The 13,657-nt window shown below is 39.1% G+C and overlaps 1 protein-coding gene across 1 annotated transcript in view; it reads left to right on the forward strand.

Annotated features, from left to right (window-relative positions):
- DNAI7 (dynein axonemal intermediate chain 7) overlaps positions 1 to 13,657 on the forward strand; it is a 42,046-nt gene that overhangs the window by 23,367 nt on the left and 5,022 nt on the right. The window contains 6 exon segments of the mRNA XM_043506275.1: positions 4,146 to 4,249; positions 5,483 to 5,685; positions 5,688 to 5,749; positions 8,760 to 8,865; positions 11,063 to 11,229; positions 12,188 to 12,338. Coding sequence (XP_043362210.1) covers positions 4,146 to 4,249; positions 5,483 to 5,685; positions 5,688 to 5,749; positions 8,760 to 8,865; positions 11,063 to 11,229; positions 12,188 to 12,338 — 793 coding nt within the window.

Genomic DNA, 13,657 nt, shown 5'->3' on the forward strand with positions numbered 1-13,657 from the left:
CTGAAGTGAAGAAACAGATTGACAGAGCCAGAAGAGTACCCAGAAGTCACCTACTACAGGACAGGCCCAACAAAGAAAACAACAGAACGCCACTAGCCATCACCTTCAGCCCCCAACTAAAACCTCTCCAACGCATCATCAAGGATCTACAACCTATCCTGAAGGACGACCCATCACTCTCACAGATCTTGGGAGACAGACCAGTCCTTGCTTACAGACAGCCCCCCAATCTGAAGCAAATACTCACCAGCAACCTGAACCAGCACACAACAGAACCACTAACCCAGGAACCTATCCTTGCAACAAAGCCCGTTGCCAACTCTGTCCACATATCTATTCAGGGGATACCATCATAGGGCCTAATCACATCAGCCACACTATCAGAGGCTCGTTCACCTGCGCATCCACCAATGTGATATATGCGATCATGTGCCAGCAATGCCCCTCTGCCATGTACATTGGCCAAACTGGACAGTCTCTACGCAAAAGAATGAATGGACACAAATCAGACATCAAGAATTATAACATTCAAAAACCAGTTGGAGAACACTTCAATCTCTCTGGTCACTCGATCACAGACCTAAGAGTGGCTATACTTCAACAAAAAAGCTTCAAAAACAGACTCCAACGAGAGACTGCTGAATTGGAATTAATTTGCAAACTGGATACAATTAACTTAGGCTTGAATAGAGACTGGGAATGGATGAGTCATTACACAAAGTAAAACTATTTCCCCATGGTATTTCTCCCTCCCACCCCACCCCCCACTGTTCCTCTGATATTCTTGTTAACTGCTGGAATTAGCCTACCTTGCTTGTCACCATGAAAGGTTTTCCTCCTTTCCCCCCCCTGCTGCTGGTGATGGCTTATCTTAAGTGATCACTCTCCTTACAGTGTGTATGATAAACCCATTGTTTCATGTTCTCTGTGTGTGTGTATATCAATCTCCCCTCTGTTTTTTCCACCAAATGCATCCGATGAAGTGAGCTGTAGCTCACGAAAGCTTATGCTCTAATAAATTTGTTAGTCTCTAAGGTGCCACAAGTACTCCTTTTCTTTTTGCGAATACAGACTAACACGGCTGCTACTCTGAAATTAGTCTCTAAGGTGCCACAAGTACTCCTTTTCTTTTTGCGAATACAGACTAACACGGCTGCTACTCTGAAATCTACAGTTTCTGTTTGCTTATTTCAGTCAGTAATCTGCTTCTTCTGCCATTTTAATACTTGATTTTCAAACCTGACTTTGAGTATTTGTTTACTTTGAACTGGCTATAATGCTTGTTCTTATCTCTGGAAATTCTGTTCTTTCATACTTTACTAATTCCTCTCACTGCTCTTTCTTCCTGGACACACGCAGGGAACTTCTAAATACGGATGATCTAGTTTCAGAAAGCACTCTTCAAACTTAACCAATTATTACTACACCCTTGGCACAATCTTCCTACAAATGAACAAACTGTTCATACAAACAGGGACGTTTGTATCTAACAATAAGTCACACCTAGATTTACTGTTTTATAGAATCTTGTATCTTATCTTGAATTATAAAAGATCACCACTTTATACTATGCCACAATGAGATACACAGAATCTTGTAGGAGCTAGAGGTTACTTGAAAGTTGAGTTATGCAAAGTCTTAAACTTTTAGTAATTTATTATAAGGCTGATTCTCCTCCAGTAAACCCCCCTTACCCATTAATTAGTACTGTTTAGCCAAAATAATTCAAGGCCAAGGAGTAAGAGCACTGCATATGGTAAACTAGACTCTGGTCATCATTACTGCCATCAAAACAGCAAGAAATCAGAGGAGCAAACGTAAAATACAGTTTAGTGTATAAAAACAGTTCCATATATTTCACTGAGAAAATCAGCCAGATATCATTTACTGGCATTGTCACACTGTGCGTTCAATTAAAAAATCAGTTGTAATTAGTGGTAATTTGGTTTAATAATTTGAAATTACAGACTTAAAAGTTAAAAGTTTCTGTTAACCAACTAAGAAAACTTAAATGGTAAAAAAAAATACTTAAAATGAATCAAATTTGTTAACGAGTATTTTCTTTATAGTTATTATATGAAATTTAATGAATGTCTGTCACCTTGCAATAAGAACAACAGAGGGTGTAGTGTCAGGTTTCATCACCAGTGACAGCATTCAGAAGTTGTCTAAATTTCTCATTTGGAGATTAGATGTGGAAGTTATGTATTTTAATACAGGTAAGTATACTACTTAAAATGAGTGTGAGGATGCAAATACTTAGTCTGTCTTAAGATTCAGCATTTGATGGAAGATGGTTGTCAGGATTCTGTGCTAAAAGATGTAGATGATTTGTGTATATACAGGGAGCTGTCAACTTGTTTACTCCTTTGAACCTCAGTTTGATTCTCTGCCAGGGTCTGGTCCCTGATGCCAGGTCCCTGATGCCATTTGGTCCAATGGTACCAATAGGAATAACTGAACTTCCAAAACTGTCTGTATAATCTTCTGTAAATTCAGATATGGCTTTCTCTAACACTGTAGTAGGATATTTCTGCCTGGCACTGGACTGCTGAACTAGCAATTCCTAGCCTGATGGGAGTTGCTCTTATGAAAGAACTTCTCAGTTCCCATCTTGGTATCCCTCATGTTACTTTCTCTCTACGTGTTGCTCCTTTTGTATCTGAACACAGAATGAATGAAGACAGAACACTTCCTTGATAGTATAGAGGTCATCTTTCAGGTTACAGTTAGCTCTTCCTTTGATCTTCATTTTACAATCTTGATGGCCACAGGTCAGCTTTCACCTTATCCTTGCACTGTCTGAATATACATATCAAAATGTGCTGGTTCTTTCTATTTCTCGCTGATATTTTAATATTAGTGCCTTATTTGTATATTCTGTGATGAACCGTATCTTTAAAAATTGTAGATTTTTATTATGTGTTTGTTTTTGTGAGAGACAGGATGCACAGTAGCTCTTAACAAACAGCCTTGTTATCCTGTTACTGGTTGTAAGGGTGTAATAGAATTTTGTCTTGCTCTGAGATAACTTTATGAAAAGGGGTTTTCAAAAAAATAGCTGCCTCTGACATTCTGTGACTACATCTTTCTTACTCCCACCTCTTGTCTTTGGTGGAGAAAACAGATTTGTAAGCTAACACAGCTGAAGTCAAATTAACCTATCGCTTACCAGTTTGTCCCATTGTCCCTTTACATTTTATAACTTTGGAGAATCTTCAATAAGTATAAAATGCTAGCTCTAAGGTTACTTAAATAGATTTGAAGGAAGGGGATCATTACACATAGGATGTTTTATGCATAAGCAGCAGCATAGAAAAATGTGACGATATCTATGCGAGAAGCTGCCAAAAAGGACAAATTGGCGTCAAAATATACACTCCTCAGTTTTGAGAAGTTGTTGTCGGTACTGATGTGAAGTGCAGCCAAATACCACAATAATGGGTGCCTTATAGATACTGGATTACTATTATTTGATTTATGTAATTCTGATAGATGTGCACAAAACTTTATCACAGCTCAAGTGTACCAGATAAAAGAGAAAAAACAACAAGGAGTCCTTGTGGCACCTTAGAGACTAACAAATTTATTTGGGCATAAGCTTTTGTGGGCTAGAACCCACTGACTACCTGGAATTTACAGACTAAAGGCATTGAGTGGCTGTAATACAATGCCATGCACCTAAACTAAGGATAATGTGTGGCCATTGTAACTAGAGTGTATCACAGAACAAGTGGGTTTTCTGGGCCTTTTTCCAGGAGTGCAAGAACTGACCGTTATAGTGGTAAGTCCCCACTTAGCAAGAACAAAAGGGGAGGACTCCGTCTTTCTAGGGCAGATAAGAAATATGTCATAAATGTGATCAGTTAATCACTGAATTAAATTATACAGTAATCAATAACTTTTTAACATTTAAGGTAGTGATCACACTGAAGAAAGTTTTATAGTTTTAAATTTCGTATAGGCCGTTACAAATTATCACATGTAGATTTTACTTAATTCAGATGTTATCTTAAGAATTTATAATATTTGCTCAACTTTAATTGTTCTGAGTGCAAAGACAATAGCAGTTCTGTCACCAGTTTCAAGTACATCAACTCCATCCTAATTTAATTTTGAGTAATTTGCTGATTTGTTTTTTGTAGAAGGCTAATACTTACGCAGATTCTGACAGTGGAAATATGGAGGTGACCATAAAAGATAAAAATATCACTTTCTGTATTTGGGGAAACCTCAAGAAGAATCCAAGGTACAGTACAAAAGTGACCTTATTTCAAATTAGCTCTATCTTTGTACATCTCTATGGAATAAAGACTCAGGGCCAGTTTCTGACAACCCTTATTCATGTTGAGTAGCACTTTATTCCACAAGTGGCCCTTATCTGCCTGGAGGGAGTGGGGAGTGTGCCAGACACTGGAACTGTGGAAGACAGCTGTAAAACTGCCTTCTGAGGACTCCCTTGCAAGCCCTAGCGTAGGGGGTCTGCTGAGGTAGGATGGCTATGTTGGGGCAGGGCTGCAGCACGCTGGAGTATTAGGACAGCACTACAACCTATAGGGCAGCCTAGGGAGGCTTCTGTAACTTATGCCCCCTAGGGCTTTTTAAATTATTCTGTGTGCAGCAAAGGAGCCTTGAATCAGGAGAGCATAAAAGTGGCTTGATGTTACATTAGCATCCTTCGATTGGGCATAGACTGTGCTGCACCTTTTAAAGCACAGCACAGAATCCCACCCAGTGTTCATAAGCAAAAAATCGAGGCTTATGGGTGGAAGATTTTATAATTCTAGCCAATATCTTCTTGTATTAAAATGGGCAGAAGGAGAGTTCTCATTTGAACAGGTCTCTGTCTGCTTGGTCAGAAATGGGACCTCCAGTCATACTATGGCAGGCCAAAGATCCATGGGGAAAAAAGGCCCAAGTTCTTGGGTACCCCCTGATTTGACACAGAATTGATCTCCTTCTGTATGCCTTCTAGCCCATTTCCTACAGTGGCACAGAGGCAGGTGATGTGCTTGTTCTCCTAGCTTGGCTCCCTTTACCTTAAGTGCCACCTCAGCTTCTTTGTGCTAACTGTGGAGAGGGATTTAATGCAGACAGCAGCTGCAGTAATCTATGCATAAATGTGCCTAATAAGTTAGTCCAATTTACCTATGTGGATGCTATATAGAACAACTGACCCCCCTCTTTCCGCCCCCTCTTCCCCCGCCTGTCCATAATCCTTAACTGCATGCAGAGCTTAATTCCTTTAATTCTGTTATAGCTATCTTGGAGGGGCTTGTGGCAGCTCTCAGTGCTGGGTGAGCATTTGATGACCATCTAACCCATTTCTCCAGTTTTGTTCCCCAGACTGTGGTATACGGTAAAAGGTAACATAGGTGCCTGTATTACTGTGATAAATGTACTGGAATATTGAAGTGTGATGTAAAAATAAATTATATTAACTTTACTAGAGAATTCTTTTGTGTTAATTCTCTGTTTACAGATTCAAAAATCATATGTTTAGTGATGCAGAAAATGGATTTGACCTTCCAAAGACAGTGGCCACAAGTGATGTTGCTGTCCGCATCTTGCACACTCATTATGATCATATTTCCCCACTACAATGCATTCCCAAACTTCATTTAAAAGTGCAAGCCCCAGAAAGCAAACAAGAATTAACTGTGCTTTATGATATGAAAGAAGAAAAGGGGAACAAAAGAGTGGAGAAGATAGCGACTTGGTAATTGAAAAGGAATCTGATGGAAGAAAGGTAAGAAAGATGTAAGAGGTACAGCATGGACAGTGCTGTCAGTTAATGCCCAGCTGCTTAGTATTAGCATCTTAACAGATCTTTACATGTCTCCCTTGTGCCTTAGAAAACAAAAAAAGTCCTTAACATGTTCATTCTCCTTATAAAAGAATTCCTCCTTTTTGGAGAAGGTCTTGCAGTTGAGTTCCTTATAACTAGTAATGGGCCTACTTCAAAAGTACTAGAGGTTCAGTATGGATAAACCCTGAAAAGGTAAGGGAGCAAATCCTGAGATCTTAACTTAAGTTTTATCCAGGTGAAGTTCTTCTTGAAGTTAACGGGAGTTTTCCTCGAGGAGGACAAAGTAAAAACTAAATATCTCAAGATTTGTCCTATAGTGAATTTTTAAAACACTTTTAAATGTAGTATCTAAGCACTTAGATATAAAAACTAAAACCAGATAGAACCAAATTCTGTTATTTGCACCATATAGAATTTAGCTCCATAGGTGACAAAAGCTATCCATAAGCACTGTTGCCACCACCAACTAAACAAAAAACAAGACCAAACTAAATCAGCTACATGCCATATCACATAAAAAGTACATCTTACCCTGAAGGTTACCAACCCAAGCTCAGGCAGGCCACCAAAGCTAGTGATTCTCAACTGGAGAATGCTCTGGGGCAGTCCTGCAGAATTCAAATCAAGGACCTGACAGCAAAAGCATCTCAGTCAATCTTAACTGCTGTGGCAGGATGTAGGGTGAGATACCAAAAACACGGAACCTTTTGAGCCAGTTCCACAGACTTTCGGCTAACCAGTCATCTTCTGCCCACTCCAGTGGCATGGGTTGTTCCTTGCAACTACCTAAAGTATCTTAAGCCTTCTCCCTTCCTTACAGTCACACCCTTCCCTGTAGTCCCTCTCATTTCTGGTTATCTTCTCAACCATCTACCTTTTGAGATTGGTTGGGTTTACCAAGACTGGCAAGCTCTGAAGCTGCACAAGATGTGAGATGAAAAAATTGTAATCTTACAAATTTGGGGGCTATCTAGCTGCACCATCCATTGTAGACCATAAGTGAGGGAAAGTCCAAATTCTTAGGAATTTGAAGTGACAATCCTCAGCTTAGGGCACAGCACACAGATTGCCACACTGGCTGGACTGACATGGATCTTGAGAGACAGGGGAAGGAGAAAAGAAAGAACAGCAATTGGAGAGTAGAAATGACTGTTTTGATGGAACGTTGTAGTAGGAATCAAGATCTGTGACTGGTGTGGATGAGAGTGGGATCAGGGCATGGATAATACCAGATAAATTGTAAGACATCACTGTAAGAGGGTCATTCAAAAATGTTAATACGTATTAGAATGAATTGATTCTGTTTACAGAAAATTCAGTGTCCCACAAACCACACACAAAAGTCCAACAGTGTCAGGACAGTCTGAAGGGGTGCAAAGTAGGTTTTAGAATGGAATGGGTCTTTACTCTGGTGTTGTGGCTGTTTAGTCCCTGTATATTGATGGTTTTGCCACTAGAGGGCTATCAAAATACCATCTCTGTTAATCTGAATCTCTTCCAAGTAATATCCCAAAGGAATACAATGGCTTTTTTACTCTTAGTAGCTTCTGTGACCTGTAGGTTAACAGGCAGTTCTAAATTACTCTTATTCTGCTGCTCAGCTTTCTAGGTAAATAATTGTAAATTACCATTTTGACATCTTATTGACATATATTTACAGCAGTGGTTCCTGGCCTTGTTGTGTCTCCCTCCACCACATTTGCTGCAAAGCAGTGCCTGAGGCAGGTCATCCCCACTCCCTGCTTACTTTACATAAGATTGCCGATTTTGGTTGGACGTATTCCTGGAGGTTTCATCACATGACATAATCTTTAATTAAAGATTAATATTTAATTCCTGGGGAGTCCAGGACGATCCTGGAGGGTTGGCAACCCTGCTTTTACACCATGACGCATCTCACCTGTCTTATTGCCTTTCTCCTATATTTTTCTGGCTTTTGCTTTTCATTCCTCATTAAGCTCCCTATCTTGTTCTTTCTCCCACTCTTCTTCTCTCTCTTCCAAGCCTTGTTCCCTCTCCAGCAGTCCTCTCTCTTTTCCTGTTCCCACCTCAGGGATCTGCTTCTCTCAACCCAGGTCGCTCACCTAGGATATCTCTTATAGTTCCATTTGCCCTGAGATTTTCCCTTCCCGCAATTTTTTTTTCCCTGTCCTTCTTTCTGTTGCTGCATAGTCTCTCTGTTCCCCTGCAGGGCAGGCATTCCATACAAGTCTGCAGGCTGCCTCTTACCACAATTCCATCACACACTGTGTACGGAGAAGCACTTTAATCCACCTAGTGGAGGGGAAACAAACATGCAATAAGTGCCTGGCTACTTTCCAGAAATCTGGCACAACAGGGATGAGGGCACATCTAGGATGGAAATCCAAAACTTAAATAACTTTGTTAAAAGCGGAAACAATGAAAGGAATGAAAAGTCTCATAGCATAGGTACAACCAAAAGTCAAAATATCTGAGTTCTATGTTTTTTTCTATTACAGTTCCTATCTCTGGCCCTGCATTAGCTTTCTCATCAGAAAAGTGAGGCTAGTAATACGTACTTCACATAGTGCTGTGAGGCTGAATTCATTAATATTTGAAAAGTACTTTGGGATTTTTGGAGGGAAGCTGCTATAGACATGCAATTAATTATTACATGTGTTCTCTCTATTTATATATTAATATGTAAAGCTGATTACCTGACTTTGACAAATCCAGACTGCCTGAGACAATGTTTTTGTACCAAAATCTGGTTTTGTCAGCTAGCAAATTAAAAAGTGTCATAATGATGCATTCTGGATATTCCTACACTACAGCCCCATTCCTCCAGTAAGCTTCATGCACATCTCATTGCATGATGAGGACCTTACTCCTTCTCCCGAGGTTCTCATTTTCACAGGGAAGCTACACTATTTTTAATTGCGCCTGTCTCACTGTAATCTAAAAACACGATATTTTGTTTTTTAAATAGAGTGCCATCTCTTTCAAAGACAGCATTAAAATTGATCCTGATGAAAATGAGAAGCTAGAAGAGGAATCTGATAAGAAATCAGAAAATGTTAGCACCGTTTCAGGAGGTACTCAGATTTTACATGGAGTATTGCATAATTATATAAACGTCTGATTTTACTCTAGGCAAACATTGGAACATACAAAGCTAGTGTATATAATGTAGCACCAACCCCTACATGGAGAGAACAAAGATGACGTAAATATTGCTCTCATTTTATATATTTATAAAATATAATGTATTACAGGTGTGTTGAGGTTCTAGCTAGGTATCTGTCTTGGCTGAATAAGGTTCTTCCCTTGTTTTTGAGTTAGGCTAAGATTGTCAGTTATTGAAGCTTATGCATAACTGGGAGCACATGCTTAAGTAAGGTGCTTAAACGCTTAGTTGAATCAGGGCCATAATCCCAGGAAAGAGACCAGTGCTAGTTGTAGTCTTCTTTCTCATATAAATCAGCCATCAGTTTATCCAATACTTTTAGATGCTTTAGTTTAGTAAAATCATTGATTTATTTTTTACACTTTCTTCTAAAACAAGATGTCTGTGTGTTGTGCAGCATTGATTATCTGAGCTATAGAGCCTTTTAAAAGAACTTTCCTGTGGGTACTGCCCCAGCAACCAAACTTTCAGGTTCACATCTACAGACCACATAGGTGGTAGGTATTTCCCTTGGGATTTTTCCAAGGAGTGGATTTTAGGCATTAAGCACCTTTAAAAATCCCAGCCTTAATATTAACTAAGACCTGTGCCCAGAAATGGTATAATTATTTTTATTTTTTCTTCATTGTTTTAGTGTGAAAATGTATGTAAAGAGCAAAATGTCTTCTCTAGAATGTATTTTTACAAGTGTTAAAAAAGATCTCAATGGTTTAGCTTGGGAGAACAAGTATTTAGCTTTGTTTAGAAAAAGTTTAAAATATTTTTTTTATTTAAAAAAAAGGAAAGCCAAAGTTGTAGTTAATAGTACAGTGGATTTACTACATAGATTAGTATACTGTACTATTAATAAGTATACAGAGAGCTTAAATTGTAGTATGCACACAGTATACTACAAAAACTATATATAATATGTGAGCATATATAGTATTCATATAAAACTAGCAACCCTTTCCCATCCCACTCTAAAAAAAGACCTGGAAACACATCACACTGGATATTTTTAGTTTGTTGAGATTATATTTTTTTAAAAATGAGGTAGTCTTTTATTTAGCAAGTTTTATAGTAGTTATTTTATCTTGTGTTATTGAACAGAGTTTAAATGGATCCTCATAATAAATTGTCTTCCTTATATTATGATATCTAACATTTTTCATGCATTTTTGAACATTGCTAGTGACCATCCAGCCACCTACATAATATTATTACAGGGTGAAAATCCTGTATTATTTTCTTTAAGTGCTTAGAACTTTTAAAAAAATTTACCATTGGAAAGTCTCTTACGAATTTTGGTAAGGAATTTCCTCTAATCCACCATTGCGGATTCTCTAAGAAATTTTGTTCCACAGATTGGATCCCTTACTTCCTTTTCTAACTTCAGTTTGTGGCCCCATGTCTGCCTTACATGCACTTTCCATAACCCCTTTAGGATCTTGTATAACATGGGGGCCAAGTTCTCCCTGTTAGTTATGACCAATGCAACCTCACTGACTCCAGACCAGATTCTACTGTCATTTACTGTTGTGAAACTCCATTGCGTTTATTGAAGTTGCACAAATTATAACTAAGACCTTGATTCTCTAGGTGAATCTGCTTGAGCAGACCCGTGAAGTCACTTACAGAATCAGGGCCTAGTAGTAGGAGAAATGCACCCTTCTCTTTAAAATCTCAGTACTAAAAACATGAGAAGATGGTGCAATCATTAGGTATGGATTAGTAAATCCAGTGGTGGTCATAGGTCTATGCAACTACAGAGTGCCTTGGTTATAAAGAACAGGAGTACTTGTGCCACCAAGTGTCCATAGCTAGCACATCAGCCATATGCCGAATTATAATTGGGGGCCCTACAGTTCTTAATTTAAGGCCCCACAAAACCTAGGTCCAGCCCTGCATAAGCCTTCTGTTCATTTTTGTTGTCCGTCTAGTTTTATCCATTCCAATGAATCCTTTAAAAAATCCATAGACCACCAGTAGGTGGCGCTGAGATATTGCAGAGTAGAAAGCCATTTAAATACATTTAGACACTGTATGTGCAAAAAGCATTTGGGATTTGAAATCTTGGTACTTTATTCAGACATTGAATTAATACATGATATTTGGTTGTTTAGTTCAGGTTGCACCACTGCAGGTGGCCACTGATGAAAAAGAAGAAGAGATAATTGGCGAAAATGTAGTTGATTTGCACCAGTTCACACCAGTGGGTGGAGTGTACCTTATTGATGCACTGAAGCTCCCACCTCAAGCCAAACAAATCAAAGGCTGGACCATGGTGGAAGTAGGTCAAGATCTGAAGCAAAATTGCACCCAATGAATCTCTTTTAGTTCTGATCATCCTGGAAAGAGTTGCCACAGTTCTGGAGATTTGTCAATATAGAGTTCACACTGTATAAACAAACAGTTCTATCCTTTGAGTTTCTGTGCACTGAGATTAAAAGCCGAGTTTTCAAATCATGCTCCTCAGCTGCACCTGCAAACTTTCTTATGTACCTGTGGCATCCATATAAAATGGGTATGTGTGCATTCAGACAGTATTCACACAGTCAATTCTGTTAAATGGAGGTAGCACAAACATCCGAAATTACTGCATTTGAAAATTCTCCTAAAGATGTTGGTTAAAGGAAAAGAAAGTCCTTGCTTCATTTTATAAACAGAAGGATGGTTTAAAGCCTATGACTGTGATAACGGAGCTTTGAGTTTCGTTCCAGGCTATGCTGTAGACTTTATGGTCCTTGGGCAGTATGCCTCAGTTTCCCCAATTGTAAAATTTGAGATCACATTTACCTGCATCACAGGATTTTTGCAATGCTGATCTCATTAATAGACATAATTTACATAAACTGCATTTAGCTCAAGTAAATATGTTCATTGACGGACTGAGAGACATAACTCCCCATCCTAACCCAGCACCTTCATATAGAGCTGCAATACAGCCCCAGTGCAGGCAGTACTTGAATATCAGACGTATGGGCTGGGTAATAGCTGCCGCCCCTCTCTGTGCCTGTACAGCGTTTGTAGAAAGCCCTTTGAGAGCCTCAGATGGAAGATGCAGAAAAAGCAAAGTGTAATTTGGAAAGTTTCACAGATGTGTAGAATTATCAAATGATATATAAAGTTTTTAGCTCTTTAGATTGTATTTTAGTGAACTCTGCAGAGGACCAAAGTGGATTACAAAATTTAGTAGTCTATTGCTGTTTCTCATGACATTTTATCTTTTCTTCACCTCTCCATCAAAGTTACTCGATGTAGGATTGGAGACCTATCCCTATCCTCCAGAATCAGAAGAAACTGAAGATGCCACATATCCACGTATAGGGGTGACTCTTAGACTTCTTGACAGTGTGATATTTTTTGAGGAGCCTGTGGTTGCCAGATGGGATTCTGCAGGTACAGTCGGTCTTCATGTAGAAGCTGTTACACACAAATGAATCCAAAAATCTCTCAAGTTCAAGTCCCAGAATTCAGATCTGGATTTTAATTTTTCCAACGTTCGTGGAATATTTGGAACTCAGACTTTGGCAAGTCCCATTATAGAGATGAGATCCAGTTCAGATCCAGAGTTTGGTATGGGCCCTTTGCTGTTCATTATCTTTGATTTTTGAAAGCTTAACATTCAATTGGTGCATAATTTCGATTAGACACACGATCTTGTTGCTCCCTTATTCAAATAGTTTTATTCTGTAAATTATTTAGAAGTAAGGAAAATGTAGAGTGTTTCAGTCCTCATTCAAGTGATATGTCTTGGCAAGTGGCTCCATTAAAAAAATCTTTCTAAAACAGTGATAGGCTATTATCTCTGCTTTACTGTTTGGATTTACATGTTTTAGCTCCCATATAGTGTAAATATTAGAGCAAGGCAGAGAAAGTTATTTCATTTTGTGAAAGATTTCAATAGTTCAGTATTTAATTTCATTCTGATTAGGAACAAAAGCCCAAAATTTCAAAATCCTCTGTGAAAGAGGATAGAATCCTAGCTCTGAGACAGTCTGCTTGGAATGCTGTCCTAGCGCTGCAGATCCTGGCGTCCCTGGAAGTCCTGGTTTCAGAATTTACCTTGTTTCTGGAGAAAATCAAAATTGAACTGCGTCTGAAGAATGTTTTGATTTCAATAAATCAGTAAATTCCCATGAAAAAATGTTTTGACCAAAGTTTTCTGGTCAGTTGTAGTAAATATGTTCTTCTTCCAGTGCTTGCTCATGTCCATTCCATGTTAGGCGTGTGTGCTTGCCACATGCACCTGTGCTAGAAGTTTTTCTCACAGTGGTAGCCTTCCCTCCACCTTCAGTTCCTTCTTACTGCCAGTGATGGTGGTGGAAAATTCTCTTGCTTCGGCAAGCAGTTGTACCAGTGGTGCTGCTTTACTCTGCCGCTGATAGTAACAGCTCATTCAACAAGAGCACAGGCATCGTCAGCACATTCCTGGCTCTCATTCTGACCCAGGACATCTGCAGGACCGCAAACGTAGTCATCTGTCCATACCTTCACCACCCAGCAGGCCTGAGATGACGCTGGCTTCGGTAGAGCGGTTTTGTAATCCATGCACCTAAGAATCCTGGTCCACCTCCAGAGGCACTGTTTGAGAGTCACCTAACATGGAATGGACATGAGCAATCACTCGAAGAAAAAAAAAAAAGCGGTTACTTATCTCAAAGAACAATAGTTATGAGAGGTGTGTTGCTCATGTCCATTCCATGACTTACCCTCCT

This window comes from Dermochelys coriacea, chromosome 1 (assembly GCF_009764565.3).
Source record: "Dermochelys coriacea isolate rDerCor1 chromosome 1, rDerCor1.pri.v4, whole genome shotgun sequence".
Taxonomy (NCBI): domain Eukaryota; kingdom Metazoa; phylum Chordata; order Testudines; family Dermochelyidae; genus Dermochelys; species Dermochelys coriacea.